At 42.1% G+C, this 19400-nt stretch overlaps 1 protein-coding gene and 1 non-coding gene across 5 annotated transcripts in view; one reads left to right on the plus strand and one right to left on the minus strand.

Moving 5' to 3' along the window:
• GRID2 (glutamate ionotropic receptor delta type subunit 2) overlaps window positions 1-19400 on the plus strand; it is a 1314711-nt gene that overhangs the window by 1044601 nt on the left and 250710 nt on the right. For all 4 annotated transcript variants that reach the window (XM_055138199.1, XM_055138197.1, XM_055138198.1 and 1 more), the window contains one exon: window positions 7946-8084. In XM_055138199.1, coding sequence (XP_054994174.1) covers window positions 7946-8084 — 139 coding nt within the window. The remainder of the gene's footprint in view (window positions 1-7945; window positions 8085-19400) is intronic.
• Window positions 1617-1723, minus strand: LOC129405216 (U6 spliceosomal RNA). The gene has a single exon (XR_008630399.1). It is a non-coding gene; the product is annotated as a U6 spliceosomal RNA (small nuclear RNA).

The following is a 19400-nucleotide window of genomic DNA, read 5'->3' on the forward strand; positions in this document are numbered from 1 at the left end:
TACTTAAAAATGGGTGTGTTTTGCCAAACTGAAAATGTGGATACTGTACAAGTGATAGGATATATTTTTCCAATTTACAAAGATCTTTTTGTTAGATACAGGGAAAAGAAACCTTAAAAAATGGGTAAGCAAATGCATTTTTTGCTGTACATTACAAAAAGTCAAAAACTCAAGGGTGAAGTGTGGCCGCAGGTTCTCGGACATTGTGCTTTGTGCTAACGTGGCCTTCTTGACCATCAATACCACTCGATGCTGTAGCCTGTGGACAGTCGGAAATTCCAGAAATGGACTCTGTGTACTACCTAGACTTCTACATAAACTGATCAGTTTCAAACATTCAGACATTATGGTAAATGTCATAATTCAAACATTATGGGTAAATGTCTGCTAAAGGCAAAAAATAGCATCTAATTTTAATACCATCTTGAAATATATAAAAAGATGAATTAACTAGTAACTCGTTCCATCATAAATGGATTTTTCAAATATGTGTTCCAGAAATTTGATTGAACTAGTAAAGTACATGTAAAAAGAGTTACTTTCAAAAGACTCACTACAATTCATCCATATTAGAGGCATATTTCCAGTAGAACTGAATGCAAGGCAGTTAGTGTGCTAAGAAAGACCCACATTAAATGAAACCTAAATAAAGTATTTACAGCACATGTTTCTAATATTATTGCTGCTATCTTAGAGAAAAGGAAATTATTCATTGAGCTGAAAACCTCCTCACTCAACTACCGTCACCATGCTCCCAGACGGACCCCATTGCTCGGATGAACCTCATCCAGAAATTAATTTGTTGAAAGACTCAGGTCTGTGGGATTTTAGACTGAAATCTCCAGCCTTCAGGGGGCTGGGCAGGGGCTTCCTCCCCCACCTCCTTGTACTCCCAGAAGCTCGGCCGTTATCACACATGCAAAGTCGCCAGCCAGTGAAGAATTTAACTCCAGCTGTATCACCACATTAGAAATGTTGGACATGCGGAAATGCACCACTGTGCTTTGAACCTCGCGACAGCTCAAACTCTTTTTTTTTTTAAATTTATTTTATTGAATCACCAAGTGGAAAGTTACAAAGTTCTCAGGCTTGTATCTCAGTTATACAATGCTCAAACACCCATCCCTTCACCAGTGCCCATATTCCACCACCAATAAAAACAAAAACAAAAAAAACAGTATACATCCCACCCCTCACGCCCCAACTCCCCCCCCCCGTGCATGAGTGATAATTTCACTTCCTTTTCTCTTTACCTTGATTACATTCCAGATTTCAACACACAACTCACTATTGTTGTTAGAGTTTCAAAACAGACTCACTATTTTTGTTGGAATTTATCCCCCAAGAATACAGCTCTATTAACAAGGAAATATTTGATAATAAGTTTTCACTGATGAGAATGAAGAGATCAAATGTCGCGCGGCCGCTACAGCCGCTCGGTTTACTATTTCTGTATTATAGTAATAAAGTCCGCGGAGATTTAAGTTGGAAAATGAATCATTTCCCTTCCTGGAACAGCATGTAGCAAAAGCTTAGTTCACAGTCTCCATACATGGTTGCAAGCACTTGCTGGAGCCCCAAATCCTAAAGCTGTCTCTGGTTCCCGCTTGTTCCACTAAAATATGGAACGCTTCACGAATTTGCATGTCATCCTTGTGCAGGGGCCATGCTAATCTTCTCTGTATCGTTCCAATTTTAGTATATGTGCTGCCGAAGCGAGCACAGCTCAAACTCTTGAGCACTGATAAACCTGGAGTAGCACACCAGATTGGGTGGGACGTACCAGAGAAGCAAACCAACCTGGATTAACCCAATGTAAACACCGAGTTTGACCTGTAACTAGATCTTAGTCGTCCCTTATCCAAGGGCTGAAGGGCTCCATGGTGAGGTACAACAATCTTCACTGTCTCCTGAGGAGATATTTTTTAATCATCCTTTTAGCAAATTATTTATAACAAGCAGTATCAAATAAATTATTGAGATCCTGCTATGAGAACAGACTTAAGGACGGCTGTAGAAATTGGAAATAATGGCCGTGGGAGGCACAATGGTATTGGGATTGGTGTTGGAATATTGAGAATATTGAATGCCTGCAACTGAACTGATGACTTCAAAAGTTATATCTAAAAAATAATATTAATCATTGTGTGGTAAGTTATCTTGTATACATTATATTTGTTATGTACTGATATGCTCTTCATGCTGCATGTAATGAAACTTCTGCTCAAGATTCTTAAGCTAAGGCTTCTTGAGTATCCTTGAGATAAGACTTTGTATGACTGTAATACAGTCCACCTTATAAACCAGGAACCCGGAATCTCCTTTTCATTGAAATGATGAAAATTCCAAGTGTTTTAACTTAGTGATGTTGGAAAGGAAATTTGACCTTGAAAGGCTTTCTTTTATTCCCTAGTTTATTAGAAGCAGTGGGAATTTTATAACAGCTGGAGTAATAAAAACATGGAAGTAAGAAGCTGCCAAGCATTACTTTTTGTGTGTACTATAATTTAATTTTATTGTAATATGTATTAAATTAGTATATGAGGCTTACATGGTACCATCAGTAGACTTTTAATTTTATAATAATTAATTTTAATTTAACAATCTTAAAACCTATTCATTGGAAACGTTCCATGGAACTCAGTTCATCAAAAATAAACAGCTCTCTGTGTTAATGCTCTGAGCTCTCCATCTTCATGGTTTAGTATTTATAAAGACTTTCTCCTTCCATTGAAAGTCCTAGCAATGAAATAGCATAATTTTAAAAAATTATCAGAAGAATTTTTTCAGATGAGAATGTATGAAAGCATTTGTACACATTAAACTATTTTTGCTATCTAAAAAAAAATGAAATGCATTCAATTTTCTTATTCACTGATGCACATTTTGAAACAGAAGTTTATAAATAGTGATCAAAATGGGAAAGAAGGGACTGGAGTGATGGTACAGCAGGTAGGGCCCTTGCCTTGCACGCAGCCAATTGCGGTCTGTCCACACCACTCAGTATGGTCCCCTGAGCACAGCCAGTAGTGATCCCTCAGTGCAGAGCCAGGAGTCAGCCCCAAGCAACACTGGGTGTGACCCCAAAAACAAGCAAACAGAAAAACTAGAAATGAAGAGACTTCTATTTCTGATTAAATTTTTCTGTATTATCATTTCTATGAAAATGTAAATAGTAAGCTATAAGTCTTCCTTTGGACAATAAATTTCCACTTTGATTACATAAGTTAATGCCTTCTGGGGTACTTGGTTTATCTGAAAATAGTTTTGTCTTCCATTCTAGAACAGTATTTTGTCATGTCAGAATTTGGAGGCTGGATTAATAGTAGATTAGGCACTTGGCTTGCTTGCTGCAGACTTGGATTTTACCCCAGGGACCCTCTATAATCCCCTGATCACAGCAGGAGCAATTCCTGAGTATAGATCCAGGAGTAAGTCCTGAACACAGCTGTGTGGGGCCAAAATAATGACAGAACTTAAAAACATGTTTACTATATGTGAATAGTATTACTCATCACCATGTTTGGTAAGTAATGTTATAAGATATATCTGAAAGTTCTTAGCACATGTAAAATACTCAGAAAGATATATAATAACATCTCTTTATCAATAAAAATATATTTAAATCTGTGTAGTATATGGTGGTACTTCCATTCTAAATTTCAACATGTAGGATTTTTGAGTAAGTTACAGTATGTCTGGATGGGAATGAGTTCCGGGAACTACATACAAATCTTCAATTTTCCGTTTAGCAATTGATGTTTTTTCCTTGGTATCTAAACTCATTTCTTTCATCATTCCTTCCATGTGTAACCAGAAGTACCTTAGTGTGATGCCTGTCAAATTCTACTCAGAACCTGCACTCAGCCATTGCTCCACATCTCCGAACATCAACACACTCCAGCTGCCCATCACGAAGAGTCCTACATTAGTAGTTACACCTTGTTTCCAGTCATTAAATATTTTCTTTGTCCTCCATTAGCCTCTTCACTCATTTGTGTTATGGAAAAAACCAACTTCCTGCTGTAATATCTTACCAAGGATGAGAACAAACAATTCTGCAGAGCGGCACATTCATCTCTCTTAGGAAGTTCTTAACACTTAGTAATTCCCACCTCCTTAAATCTGTCAAATATAGCAGATAAGGATCAAATGGTTTACTCCCAAATCCATTCACTGCTGATTAACCCTCAGACAGCCTAAGTAACTGTTACCAGTACCCCAATATCAAATTCTAAATCATCATCACTCATGAGAATTTATTTGCCTTGCTACTTATGCTCTGTCCTCACTGGGATTATGTGGATTTTATACTTCTCTGATTTAGCTACGTTAAAATCTAAAACTGAGGCCAGTGAATGGTGATGTGGGTGACTTCAGGAAAGATTTGTGTTTCTGTGAGTCTAGTCTTGGAAAGCATACGCAGAAGACTTATTTCTTTAGAAGTTACAGAATTTGTTTTCAATATCTAGGAGGTTCAGAGGGATTTAGAGGATTATCTCATCAGTACCCTGCCCTTACATAACACAAGAAGTAACAGGGGGTTAACTCTTGCTTCCTTGACAGAACAGTTTTAGCGTTGTCTTCAACATATCTAACCTACAACTATGGGATGTAGGCGATTTCTTTAAAGCTCCAACCAACACTTCCAAAGTCAACCTCATTTTTGAGTCAAGATGTTCATTGCTTTCAGTTTCTCCTTTATCTTTATGAAAGACTTCAGAATACTATCTGTAGTTGCAATCTTGAAAATAACTGTTACTGCCAGGACCATTTCTTGTGCTCCTTAAGTACTTCCTCTCAAATTAACATTGGTGGTAAATTTGAATAATAATAATGTAACCCTGAGGATGAACTGTCAGCCATTTATTGCCTACCACTATAAATACCCAGATATGTAAGCAGCTAAATTCCAGAGTCCTACATTTGTGCTGCTGTTTCCTGGGATCAAATATGCTATAATATGGGAAATAGATGGTGCGTTTTGTCTTGGGAGTTGAGAAAAACTACTAAAGGGGACCCTGACCATGACCGAAAGGAGTTTTGAGAAGGTAACAGTGGTAAGTCTAGTACCCACTGGTTACAAGGAAGCTACTTCCACTCCTAGGGCTAAAGAGGAAAGGCAAAGATAATTTAAAAATAATTTAAAAATAAAAAATAATTTAAAAATAAAAATTAAAAAATTAAAAATAATTAAAATTAATTAATTAAATATTATATAAGCGGTAAATTAAATAATTAATTAAAATAATTTTAAAAGATAATTAAAAATAATTACTAACACTCAGGAAAGAGAGCTCCATGAGAGCTAAGAAGACCATGGAATTCTGAATAAATAAGATTGTTAACTTGAAACACTTTTTACTTTCATGCTACCATGTTCTTTGGGTTTAACTGACTTATTTTTTTAACTACTTGGACTTGATGAGTATATCATTGATTTTCATCTTTTGTGCATGGACATAATATCCCTCTGAATTAGAATACACATATGTCCAGTTAGATCTTAGGTCATGTTATGTGATAGAGCACTTGTGCTTTTCAGATTTGGGGATCTTAGCCCAAACCTTAGGACAGAAAACAAACAACTTCTGCCAAGGGTTGTACTGACAGAGTTGAACAGTAACAGTCTTATGGGAGGTGTAGTGCAGAACACTTCATGTATAAGACTCTACCAGTAAAAGTCTTATAAACTATAGTACTTAAAATAAAATTAAATAAATAAGAAAATAGCGCACAACAGAACCAAAGGGTGTATTTGCACAATACTCAAAATTTAGAGAAATCATCCAAGGAGATTAGTAGTTAGCATGGACTATGCCTGAGAGTGTCTACTTGGTGGAATCCCATCACGTCATTCACTTACCTAAGTAAAGGCGGTTTTGAGTCTCATGGATTGATTTCTCTCTTAGTATAAATCTAATTGTTTAGAAGGCCTTCAGTATTTCATATTCCACATATTTTACTTACTAAACATAGGACTCAAAATGTTCTATAATAGAATCTATATTTCAAAGAAAATAAATCAAATTATACAAATGATAAGCTATGGTTGTAAAAAGATTGGGAATATATACTGTGGAGAGTAATTTACATAAAGTCATAATTTAAAAAAAGTAAAGATTTTTTTTCTCATCCGAGAAGAAACTTGAATAATTGAGTGGAAAAGTCATTTTCATATTGGAGAAAATAGAATTCAGGAAAAATACAATTAAAGTGCAAAGGTCATTGAATAGAAAACAGCCTAGTTCCTAAGGAGAAAAAATTAAAGAAGATCATAGAGAGAGTAGAGGGAGATAAAATCACTGAATTCATTCAAAATCAGATCATAGAGAACCTAGTCACTCGGCAGAGAATCTGAGTGTTTTTTATGAAAGTGGTGGACATGTATTGAAAAATTTTGCCACATGGTTATCTATATCCAAGTTTCCTTTTTCTGAAGTTGATATTTTTAAATGTTGGTGTCTAGACTTACAGTGATGTCACCTAGCACTTTAGCGTGTAGAGCCCGTGAGTGTTCAGATGTGCACTCCAGCAGAGTCTGAGACGAGACAAGCTCTGGGGTGTAATTTAGGGCAAGGGAGTCGGGAGTTGTTAGGGATAAGAGGTTAGGGAATCCCTGGTTTTAGATCTGAGAAATGACGGGAATAGTGGTGTTCTACCAGGGCCTGAGCATTCACTGAGGAGTGAGTTTGATGGAACGGCGGATACCCCCTCAGATTCCAAATGGAAGCAGGTCCACACTTTCCTGCTGCTCTCCAGGGAGAGAGGCTGGAAAAGCGATGGTGTTCGCTCCGGATGACGTCACACCAGGGGCTCGGCCTCTCCTAAACTGGCAGTGGGGAGAGAGGATGAAACAGTGAGGAGCTGAGAGCAAGGACATGCCAGTGTTTAGACGACAGGTTCTGGGACCAGAGCAATAAGCAGTGCAGTGGGCAGGGCCGGCTTGCCTGGCACAGGGCTGACTCATGCCCGATTCCTGGCTCCCAGATGCTCCCCGACTTGCAGGAGTAATCCCTGAGTTCAGAGCCAGGAGCAGCCCCTGAGCACCGCTGGCTGTGCCCCGACCCCTGCACAAACTACTATAGATCCTACACGATTGTGGCAGAGTGATTGCACAGTTAGAGGACAGTGGAAATGCGGTGACGCTGAACAATGTTCTTATGTTATAAACCAAGATTAATTGTGACAATCTATATTAGTAACTTAGGATTCTAGGTAGCCAAAAACCAATCTTTAAGAATTATTGATATAATAGTTGAATATAATGCTGAGTATTGGTATAATGAAACTTATATTCCATAGTTAGCAATTAATGAGCTTCTGGAATAAAGTATATTTATATATATACACTTTATATATGTATACATATATATGTGTGTGTGTGTGTGTGAGTGACTCTAATAAGAAGATAATGAATTCTAATGAACAAGAACATGGGTAAAAAAGGTTAATACTTAAATGTTTGCTAAATGTCATGCTTCTTTTTGACTGGATCTCACATAATCTCATAAAATAATTGTAGCACTGTAGCACTGTTATCACATTGTTCATCGATTTGCTTGAGTGGGCACCAGTAACGTCTCCATTGTGAGACTTGTTGTTACTGGTTTTGGCATATTGAATGCACCACAGGGAGCTTGCCAGGCTCTGCATGCGGGCAGGATACACTCGGTAGCTTGCCAGGTTCTCTGAGAGGGACGGAGGAATCAACCCGGATCAGCCACGTGCAAGGCAAACGCCCTATCCACTGTGTCATCGCTCCAGCCCATAAAATAATTAGATATGAAATAATTACCTTGAGTAAAAAATAGGGATCTATGCTAGTGTTATAGAACAGATATATTTCTTACCTCTGAAAGTACATTTGGCATTATGTGTGTATGATCTCTAGTAGCCAATAAATTATGCTAAAGTTTCTCGGTTTGTTTTCCTTTTTCCACAGGTGGGGAGGTCCCGTACACGACGCTGGCTACCCGGATGATGATGGGTGCCTGGTGGCTGTTTGCCCTGATTGTCATCTCGTCCTACACAGCGAATCTGGCCGCTTTCCTCACTATAACCCGCATTGAAAGTTCCATTCAGTAAGTGTACATCTATTCCATGACCACGGAATTCAGAAAAGCTGTCCAACGTCATTCGAATAAATGTATGGCATCTAATCATAAATTTAGAACTTCTTTAGTAAAAGTATGATCCTAAATGTAAAATATATTTTAAAAATTTAAAAATTAGTATAGCATTTATAATAAGATAAAATTTTAATGTAGCTATGCACATTTTCCGGGAAGGATAAGATAACTTTCCATTTATATATTTTACATTTGACACTACCGGGATTTTCTTTGACTCAATCCCATTTACACTAAGTACAAAGACAGTTGAGGTCTGGCAGGTGGGTGTGCAGCCGGGGTTAAGCCCAGAGCCCCTGAGAAGAGCCTGTTTCGGCCCATATCCCCCCCCTCAAAAAAGAAAAAAATACTAAACAATTTAGCAGGGATGAAGCTACACACCCAGCAGGTGCCCACAGTTATCACCCGGCAGCCTGTGCACAGTACACTTCGTCCTGTCTCTCTCCCTCCCTCCCTCCCTTCCCCCATCCCGTAGCCTGTGCAGAATACACTCCATCCCGCCTTTCTCTCTTCCTTCCTTTCTCTCTCTTTCCTTCTTTCATGCTTTCTTTCTCTCTTTCTTCCTTTCTCTTTCTTTCTTTCTTTCTTTTGTTCTCTTTTTCTTTCTTTCTCTTCCTTTCTTTTTTCTCTCCTTTTCCTCTCTCCCTTTCTTTCTCTTCCTTTCTTTCTCTCTTCCTTCCTTTCTCTCTCTTGTCCTTCCTTCCTTTCTTTCTTTCTCTCTTTCTTTCTTTCTTTCTTTCTTTCTTTCTTTCTTTCTTTCTTTCTTTCTTTCTTTCTTTCTTACTTTCTAACTCTCATCCTTTCTTTTCTTTCTCCTCACTCTCTCCCTCTCTCTTCTCTCCTTCTTTCCCTGCTCTCTCTCCCTTTCTCTCTCCCTGTCTCCTCTCTCCTTTCTCTCTATCTCTATCTCTCTCTCTCCTGCCCCCCTCTAATGGTGTTTGGGACCCACACTGGGCAGTGCTCAATGCTCTCTCCTGCTCGTGCTCAGAGATCACTCCTGGATGTATCAGGCCACTGTCTGCTGTGTCTGGGACCAAACCAGGCCCAGCCACTGGCAGAGAACAAGACCACAACTACGGCACTATCTTTCCAGACCCCGCGCTCAGCAATAGCGCTTGATCAGTTCTGTGTACATCAACACACCGAGGCCCAGCTCACCCCACCTGAGCCGCAGCACTGGGGTCAGCCTGGCTGGGGTCCCGGCCTCCGAAGGGGCATTATGAGCCCATTGCTTTTTCCTCAAAGAAAAGAATTTCGGGAGGAGCTGAAACGGTGAAGCAAGACGGTTCTCACTGAGGCTTGTTTCGAGAGATGCGAGGGGAGAAGGCGGGTGAGGCATGGGTGCGAGAGTGAGCAGAGGCTTCTCCAGAGGGAACACCGAGAGGAGGAACAGAGAGAGGAGCAATCGAGGCACCAGTTCAAGGCAGAGCTCGGCTGAAAGAACAGCCCGGAACGGCCGACCACACGGTTCTTCCAAGTGGGTTTCCTGGAGTTTCTCACACATGGAAGCGGCGTCTTGCCCCGTCACTGGTCTTCTCGCCAGCCCGTGGATCCTTCCGGAGCGTCTCTTCTCTGAGGGCTCCACCCTCTCCTGGGTCTCTGCATCTGGGTGGTCCTCGGCTCCCGAGAGCTCGGGCTCTGCATGACAGGGAGATGCAGCCTCCCTGCTTCCGGCTCCCCCCGCGCCCTGGGACTGGGACGGCGCTGCTGACGCCGTTACTGTCACTGTTTCCCGACAGGGCGTCACCGAGCCCCCTTTCCTACTGTCAGACGACCAGCTCACTGTCTCCAGCGTCGGTGCCCAGCCCAGCCCACCCCCGTCTGACCCGAGCCCGGACTCTGCGCGGGCTGGGCAGCATGATCAGCTCGTGGCTCCCATGGGCGGTGCTGAGTCCCTCTGCACGGGCCTGTGGGCCTCGAGGCTGGAGTGTCCGTCTGCGTCGTGTCCTTGGCAGTCACTGACCTTGTTGGTCAGTGTCCATTGCACTTTCATGGAGCAGCAGCAGGCGAGAGCCTCTGGCACATCCCGTGCCCACAGGTTGACTCTGATGGAGAAAGGATCACAACTTCCCCTGCAGTTCCCCCGGGTATAGCTGCACAACACAAAACAAGAGAACGTCAGATCTCTTAAAAAGATGATTTCCTCCTAACCCAACTCACATTGCTAAAATCGAGACATGGGGATAATGAGTCTACCCGTCCTCCTGACCTGGGCTAATTTTGAGAGGTAGAAAGTAGAACCAGATAAGTTCATCGGAAGTCTGGTTCTCTCTTCAAACACAAACATATCTTCTAATTTCATGCCTCAGCTGCGTTAGTCAACATAATTGCTTGTAATGTTTCTTAGAAGCATTCAGAGTTCCGTTGGTAACTAATGTCAACTTTCTTAGAAATGTGTAGCACTGTTTTTTCTTATGAAAGATAAAAACTTTTCCCAGTAACACCTGGTGGTAAACGTCTAAATGTTTTCTCAGTAATGAAGAAAGCTGTAGTAATTATACCTTTTCCCAACCTCATCCGAAGAGTAAAGTCGGACCAAATTCTAAAGGGAACCACTGGGCTTGTTAAGAAAGTTGGGACCTTTCTTGGATGTAGGAGTGAGAGCAGATAGAGAGGAGCCTTACTGGAGAGGTGGGTGAACGGGCGAGCTACGGGGTGTAGAGAAACACAGTGGAGACTCGAATCACACTTGGTCATGGCAGTGATGTAGTCACATCTTTACTGACTCTAAACCTGATCTAGCATCTTCTTGTTTCAGGAGCTATTTAATTTCAAAAAAGAGAAAATTTGGCTTGAAAAATTTTGTATCTCTAGGCCAGCTTATACATTTCCGGAGAGTGCAGGAAAATTACATCAATTCGTTTACTTTTTAAAAAGATATTTACAGAGAGAAATGAATTTTCATAGTTCTTAGATAAATAGGTGTAGAGCTGAGAGTGGCTCGTGTGGGGGAATCTCGCAGACCTCCTGATCACCCAACTATTCAGATGCACTGTGGCAGGAACGTTGCGTCTCAAGGCCGCAATCCATGGCCTCCATCCTGTCTTTTTAATTACCGTTAGCCTTGAAGGAAGCAGTACTTTTGTTCCATTTTAAGGTACTTTTTTTTATTATTATTATAAAAGGTATAAGTGGCAACTTGAGAAGTAGGAAGGTGCTGAAAGTTTTGAAGGACAAAGCCTTCCTGGTGTACCCTGCCGTGTGGGAGTAAGTTGTGTTCACTCAAAGTAAACCTAAGCAAGCAAGAAGTCAGTTACATTTACGCAAACTTCCTCCTGGAGTGTTTGGAGAGTCGCTCAAAGAGCGGGGAAGAGGCCTGGCAAGAAGCAGGCCTTGTTATCATCACATAAGGCACAGTGCGGGGGGCCCACTGGCTCAAGAGCCTCGGACCCCCAGGCATCGGCCAGACAGACCAGACACACTGCTCTGGGCTCCCAGGAAGGACAGAGCACATCAGAGGGGGCACGCCGCGCCTTCCCCGTGTCGGCTGCATTTCCGCTTGTGTGGGCACAGGTGCCGTGGCCGTGCCCACGTCCGGAGGGCAGAGAAGACCCTGCATGGCGTTCTCCCACCGCGTCTCCCTTCCTAGCGTCATCTCAGGGAAACGTTGGTCCCAGCGAGGCAACCCTGGGTGTGTCTTGAGCTTACGGAGGGGCTTGGAGCCGCTTCCTTTCCTCACCGAGTTCAAAGTGGCTCCAGCCCTCCCTGGCGGTGCTGTGCATCCCGAGACCGCTGGAGTTTGGTGAAGATTCTGAGGGCTTTTCTACGTGAACCTCCACCCGATGGACGATTAGAGCAGTTGTTACGACTGGGGGGAAGGTATCCAGCGTGAAGATTTTGAAAGAGGAGCTCTGAAGGCGCCCAGGGTGAGATGGCACCAAAAGTGAATCCCAAATGACAGGAAGGACTCGGTGATCTCCAGTGGCTTATGGACCAAACCTGCCCGGCTTCGAACTAATAAATGGTCCTTTTACGTTCTTTAAATATTTTGAAGTGTGGGGTGGTATGGGCCATGCCGGTTGGCATTTGGAGGCTGTTCATGGCTCAGTGCTCAGGAACCATGAGTCGGGGTGCTCAGGGCACCATGTAAGGGGCCAGGAATCAAAGATGGGTCTGTTGCGTATGAAAGACAAACCCTTGCACTATCTCTCCAGCTGTTACTGGTAAGACAGCGGAGATTTTGATTAGTGATGCCCCATGCTCCATGTGGGGAAACCGGAAATCTTCTCTCACACAGAAAAGGTCACGGATCCCATGTGTGGCCTCTCTATGAAGAGTGTTCTTTGATTTGTGTGACAGATTAGGAGAAGTTGGTTGGAGTAGGAGTGAGGTTGTCAAGACCACCTTTCGTGAGGCATGAAGCCCATGCCCAGACTACACTGGCATCTCTAGCATTAGGACCCAAGCACTGAGTAGACACTGAGTCTATATGCTTTCGCCTTCCCCTTGGAGCACCCTTTATCCCAAGTCCCACGGTTGGCATGCCAAATAGTCCTACCACATCCCTTCTTAAAAATGTTTGTAGATATGGAAACGGGCAAGAGCATATAATTAAACTGTTAGAAATTTGTCTTTGAGTATCATGCTAAGTCAAATGAGCCAGAGAGAGAGGAACAGACATGACTGCGCTCATCCGATGAACAAGATTGGATATTTGCATTTCTCTCAGCTGTGTGCATCCATTTCCTTTTCTCGCCTCTTCTGGGCTGTTCGACCCCCAAGGAAAGTGGTAGTGGGCATCTCGGATCTCGGCCTATTTCCCATCTTAGGGAAAGCATTCAGTCTTCCTTTTATTGTTGATATCGTCTCATTTGCACTTTTTTTAATAGACATGCTGGATTAATCATTTGTAGCCTTAGTTTTCTACTTGCTTATATCACACATGGCTCTTATGCTTTTGCAAATGTATTCCCATTGATTGTTATACTTAGTTGCGTTTCTTCTTCTTCAGCTTGTGTGGTGAATTACATTATTTGATCAATAAATCATTTTCAAAATGAGATAACATGGAATTGTAGTTCTCTCTCCCATGGCCTATCACTTTTTTCCTAAGTCTACATTTTCTTCTGTTTCTATTAATTCGGGAAAGTTCTGACTTTCCCTTTCTACTGACCGACTTCTTTTTCCTCAAAAAGTCACTGATCTCAAAATCTCTAACCCCCATGCATTTCTTTCCACACAAGATTTTCCCCAGCCTGCCTCATCTGGCTTTCTTCTGCTGGCTTTAAAATGGCATGTAAACCAATTTTCAGTTACCCAAAAAAAAAAAAACCCAACCCCTGAAGTAGGACATGCTGATCACTCCAAAAGCTGGGCGGTCCATTTTTAGAGACTTGGACCAATCAACCTTTTCTGCATTTGTTGATGCCCCCGTGAGGCCTGACTCTTGAAGGATGGCCGTCTCCACGATGGAATCTGCACACCTTTCCTCTCCGTGAAACGGCCCACCCCTTCCCTTTATTCCGGCATCTTCATTTCTCTAGTCCCAATTACCATTATCTCGTGCTTGCTGTCTGACGGAGACTTGGCTAAACACTGTGTGACTATACTTCAATTCTTATGATACCCGATGAGGGATATAGAATTTTTACCTTTGAAGATGCCAAAACTAAAGCAAAGATCTGGAGCCGTCCCCAACTTAGTGAGGGTCAATTTTAATAACTATATAAGGCAAAAACACAAAAGTCAGAGCAGGTTATTTAAAAATAAAAAACATTTGAAGAGAAAAGAGTTTACGGCTGAACTATTCTTTTGACCACACCTGGCAGTGCTCAGCGATTACTCCTTGCTCTGTGCTCAGCAGCTACTCCTGGCAGACTTACTCCTTGAAGGCTCAGAGGACCATATGAGATACCTGGTGGGCATATGGGATGGCAGATTCAAACCCGGCTCAGCCACAAATAAGGCAACTGTCCTAGCCACCGTACCGTCACTCCAGTGCCTGAATTTTATTTAACTAGCTCATCCCGAGTGATTTTAAGTCAACCAGTGTCCTATCCTAGAAACAGGATGAAAATCATCCACATTCAGCTCTCTGCCATTTGTTATCTTTTGATCTTGATACTTTATCTTTATCTTAAGCCTTATTTTCCCTAACACTAAATGAGAATTCAGCCATGTAACTTTAGTGGAAAGAATAATTGAAGTGGTGGGTGGAGAGACAAATGACAGGACAAATCCAACTGTCTGCTGCCTTCCACTTTTCTCTGTGGTATATACAAGATTGTGCAGACCCCTGGGGCTGGTCTTCCTCCTTCCGAGTGTTTTTGTGGCACTGATACGGTTCTTTCTACCACATTACCCACAATTCCACGGGGTCCACCTTGACCTCAGACTTCCTGCCAATGGTTTCACCACCTCACAGCTGCTCTGCTGGGTGCTGTGTCCCTGCCTGCCACTAAATCCCATCCTCCAAGCTCCCAAAGGTGAGCACCGAAATAACACAAAATAGACTGTCAGCACCTTGACCTGAATTTAACGATTTGGAGCAATGATTGTCTCACTGCAACGTGGTTGTGATGATGACTGGCTTTAAATCGGGATTAGAACGGCTGTTGGTCAACACAGTTTCTTTTGGGACTGACTTAATTTACCTCTCTCATAGTCCACCATGAACAAACATGTCCCATGTAGTCAAATCTAGTTGTAGTACGAAGTAGAACCAAAGTCCTTCCCTTTCACCCCTTTGTGTCCCATGGGCCCTCCGTATCCCCTGCATCCCACCTAGATCAGTGTTAGAGCAGGATTCTCATGTCACCCCCGTTATATGTGATGGAGTCTCTGCCAGGGAAATATATCATATACTATGTTACTGCATGCACCGTTGGTCACTAGTGAATAGGAATGAAACTTTTCATTTTTCAGGAATTTCTTAGAATCTAGATCGAGTCTAGGGATCCATGACTTTTATCTTCAAAAAAAAAAAAGAAGGAAATAATGAAAACCACTTCTTGGTCTTCTTGGTTTTGTTACTTCAGGGTGAGAGAGGCAGCTTGAAGCTGCGAGCTGTCTGGGTTTCCTGGGGGCTCTCTCGACCTCTTGCATCTGCAGTAGATGGGTGTCTCCTTGCTCTGGGGAACTGTGCCTGAGTTGGGGGCAGCCAACATCGTGGTGGCTGAAGTGAACAAGGCCTGATTCATGCTGCTTCTGCACTTAAATACCAAATAATACCAACTTAGCGCTCAAGCACACAGGCTGTGGAGACCAAAGCATTCATCTTACTCTGTAATGCTCGGTGCTGAAACAACTCGTCCAAGCACTTAAGCAGTGATGGATGTTTTATAGACACAGAACCATCACCAAGTCATAAACAGGGTTTAGTCTTTTTTTTAAAAAAAATATTAAAAATTGTCAAATGTATGTCAACCATTTGAAGCCCCCCCCACACACACACACATGCACGTGAACTTTTAACATTACTTCCTGCTTTATCTGTGACTCTCAAGAGCATGATTATATCAGCATTGCTCTAGACTCGGTTGATACTAAGGTTATCAGGACAAAATTTCACTCGCTAAGAAGTCCCTGCAACGCCTAAGATGATCTCAGCCTGAGTCATGAGATCATTCAAACAAGTCAGCCTCCTCCTCGTTCCCTAACCTTCGCCCTGGAAACGTAAGAGCCCCTTCAGGAGCAGATGTGCCTGGGGTGGCAGAGAGAGTGCAGAGGAGGGCACTTGCCTTGCAGAGGATGACCCCATCACTTCCCTGGGACTGTGGATGGTGCTCTGAGCCCCAAAGAGGCTAAAGCAGGACCAGCCCCGAGTATTCAAGCTGGGGCTCAGCACCCCACACACAAGGAATAAAAATTATGGTCTCAAACGTCTTGTTCATTTTCATCTTTACGTAAAAGAAAAATTGTCAAAAAAAATCTTTCTCCATAAGTATAGGAATGTGACGGAAATCCTATCCTTGTGATAAAAATTTGTTTCATGGTTGTTACTGTGTTTAGTTTGTCTAGCGGTGGTTTGAGTATTGAACACACCTATGTGCAGTAAATTTGGAGAGAGTAGGGACGGAGTCAGAGTCCAGCTCAGTGGGGAAGCTGGCAGACAGCGCAGTACCAAGCTGGTGACTTAAGTTCAATGTTCTAGTTTCTTTCCTGCTGATAAATAATTCAGCAATTTTGTCAGTTGTTTTGTATCTTAGTTTTTTATCTTTAAAAATTTGACTGCCAGAAGACACGAGTCTAGATCAGGAAATAATTTTAGTAAAGGGTCAATTTTTTAACATAGGATAGAATTGAATTTTCTTTGGCCTTTTGGGTCACACTCAGCAATGCACAGGGGTTTCTCCTGGCTCTGCTCTCAGGAACTACTCCTAGCAGTGCTCAGGGGAACATATGGGATGCTGGGCACCGAACCCGGGTCGGCCGCTTGCAAGGCAAACACCCTACCCGCTGTGCTATCGCTCCAGCCCCAAGAATTGAATTTTTAATGATGAACTTAATGTAACTTACATAGTTTTTTTTAGCTTTTTGGGTCACACCTGGCGATGCACAGGGGTCACTCCTGGCTCTGCACTCAGGAATTATCCCTGGCCGTGCTCAGGGGACCATATGGGATGCTGGGAATCGAACCCGGGTCGGCCTCGTGCAAGGCAAACGCCTTACCTGCTGTGCTATCACTCCAGCCCCTACATACAGTACTTTTTAAGGATACACAACTGAAAATAATATATTATAGTGCAGTGTTCCTTCAATTAGCCAATGAGAACCACTCATTTCCTCGCTCTGCAAGTATTCTACAGCGTTTTTCACTGTCCTTCCATCTATAAAATTGTTGGCAAATTAAGCATCTTATGAAACTTTGACATGGAAAACTATATTCACATAGGTAGTCTGAGGAAATCCCAGACTGGTCTGAGACCTTAAGTTCCCAGCAAGCCCCACCTGTACTTTCCAGATTAAGAAGTGGATCTGAGGAGATGCTTCTTTTGTTGTGACATTCTTTTCCTCCCTTCCTTTTCCTAGTCCCACTTTCCATCCCACCGCCAGTCCTGCCGTGCTCACCTCCACCTCCACCACGTGTCTGTTTGACCCCATTAGACCCTAGGTTCCTCCGCAAGCTCACAGTGTCAGAAGATGTTCAATTTATTTTTAATGGCTTTCTCTTCCACTCCTACACGTGCACACGCTATTCCCATCCCTACCGCCGTTCCTTCTCCTCAGACCCTCATGCTCAATAAAAGGTTTCAGAATAGACAGAGCCCAAAGCATGGCAAGTCACAAGAAGGTAAAGAACAAAACCCGCAGTGAACTGGATGGCTTTTCCTATCAAGATTTCATTTTCTAGGGAACATGCTAGAGAATTCTTAAAATGGACCGCTCCACATGGACAAGGGTGGGGGCTCATCTTCCAAACAGTTTGAGATTTATAATCCAAGAAGCTGTAAGAAAGACTTGACTCTGAGCATCAGGAGATCAATTTTTTATCAATTTTAGTTTGAACTCTTAAAAAGGAAAATATTACCTCATAGGGAATAGAAAATGATTTTCCTGAAAAATTCAATTTTTTTAAAATCCATAGACATACTAAGATATACTAGGAAATAAAAGGAAGACATGGTTTGTATTTGGACAATTTTCAGTTACCAGTCGAATGTGGTCCCTGCTCTATATTATGAAAAATACAGATTTTTTTTTTAAATTTAGCCGAATCTTCATTAGTATAATGACTGGCCTCTTTTCTTGGATGGTAATGGGGCCTTCAATTACTTCTGAGTAATTGGGTCTTCAAATAGGCTATTACTTTAGACCTACTGTTCTTCCTGGTCTCTTCCTTCTCTTTATTTTTTCCTACTCTGCGTAGTGTGATAATGTGATTCATGTTCTTAACTTCTTAAAAGACCTTGTAGGAAAAAAAGCACAAATTACTATTGATTCCTCATTTGAATCCACACCATATTTTATCCGGGTGATTGTTTCATGTAGTAATCTTTTGTATTATTGTATTGTAGCTTGTTAACGGGTTGCACGTGAGGTAGTGATCAATGGTCCCGTGTCAGCCTTGGAGGGGATATTGAATCAAGTTTTTCCCATAAGTCAGCACGAGGCCTGATTCTAATTAGCATTTTCAGTATTGATTTAAAGTATGGAACAGGAAGTGAGCTTATTAAATATGCAGATTACTCTACTGCATAGGGGTAATTATTGACTAGAAAGACATTGTTAGATTTTCTGAGGACTTTGAAAAATTAAATGAGGTGGTTATAAGATGAAGTTTAGTAAGAACAAATCTGTGATCATTCACTCAGGGGTAGAAAGAAAAGTTGTGTGCATATGGGTGTGAGATAGTTAAAAAAATTGCAGGCAAGGAAAATTTTAGACTAACTTATCTATTAAAAAATTAATATGTCAGGTTGTTGTTTACTAAGGAAATTGCAAAATTCATCTAGAAATAAATATTTTGCAGATCATTTAATATTATCATGCTAGAAACCATGCGGGCTAGAGTCCCTTGCCCGCATGCGTGGCTGTCTGTCTTCCCCGGGGCCCCTCAGAGGGGATGGGCTCCAGCTTCCCTCCCCGCCCTGAAGCAAAAGTCCCCGCTGCCGAAGACCACTGGAACCTAGCCACAGTCATGCTCAAGGCCCCTCTCCACACCCTCGGACAAGCCTCACGCATGAAGGTATCGGCAGAGGAACCCAGGCGTATGTGAATCCCATCAACAGCCAACATCCAGAGAATTAAAAGCCAACTCCCAGAAGCGATATCTTATAACCTACTTCTCCCTCTGGGAGAAACTGGCAAGCTACTGAGAGTTTCCTGCCCACATGGGACAGCCTTGCAAGCTTCCCATGGTGTATTCATATGTTAAAGCCAGTAAACAAGCTGGATCTCACTCCCCTGATCCTGAAAGAGCCTCCAATGCAGCATCGTTGGGAAGGCCGAGTAGAGAGAGGCTGCTAAAATCTCAGGGATAGGATGAATGGAGAGATTACTGAGACCGCTCAAGAAATCGACGATCAATGGGATTTCGTGATTCGTAATTCGTGATGCTAGAAATTATAAGGACAAAAAATATATAAAACTTAGAACACAAGAGAAAGATTTGGATTAGTTAACAATGAGATATGGATCGATTAACAATGGTATTCAAAGTGATTACTAGATCCTGTGAAAAGAACATGTATCTTTGGCATGTATCTCAAAAAGAGAAAAGTCTAAAGGGTGAAAATGACCCCAAAACATTTTACTACATTAACAACTATTAATCTGGAGGCATTGAGCAGCTCCTATTCTCCATTTTTACCAAGAACAAAATGAGAA

This window comes from Sorex araneus, chromosome 5 (assembly GCF_027595985.1).
Source record: "Sorex araneus isolate mSorAra2 chromosome 5, mSorAra2.pri, whole genome shotgun sequence".
In the NCBI taxonomy this organism is placed as follows: Eukaryota; Metazoa; Chordata; class Mammalia; order Eulipotyphla; family Soricidae; genus Sorex; species Sorex araneus.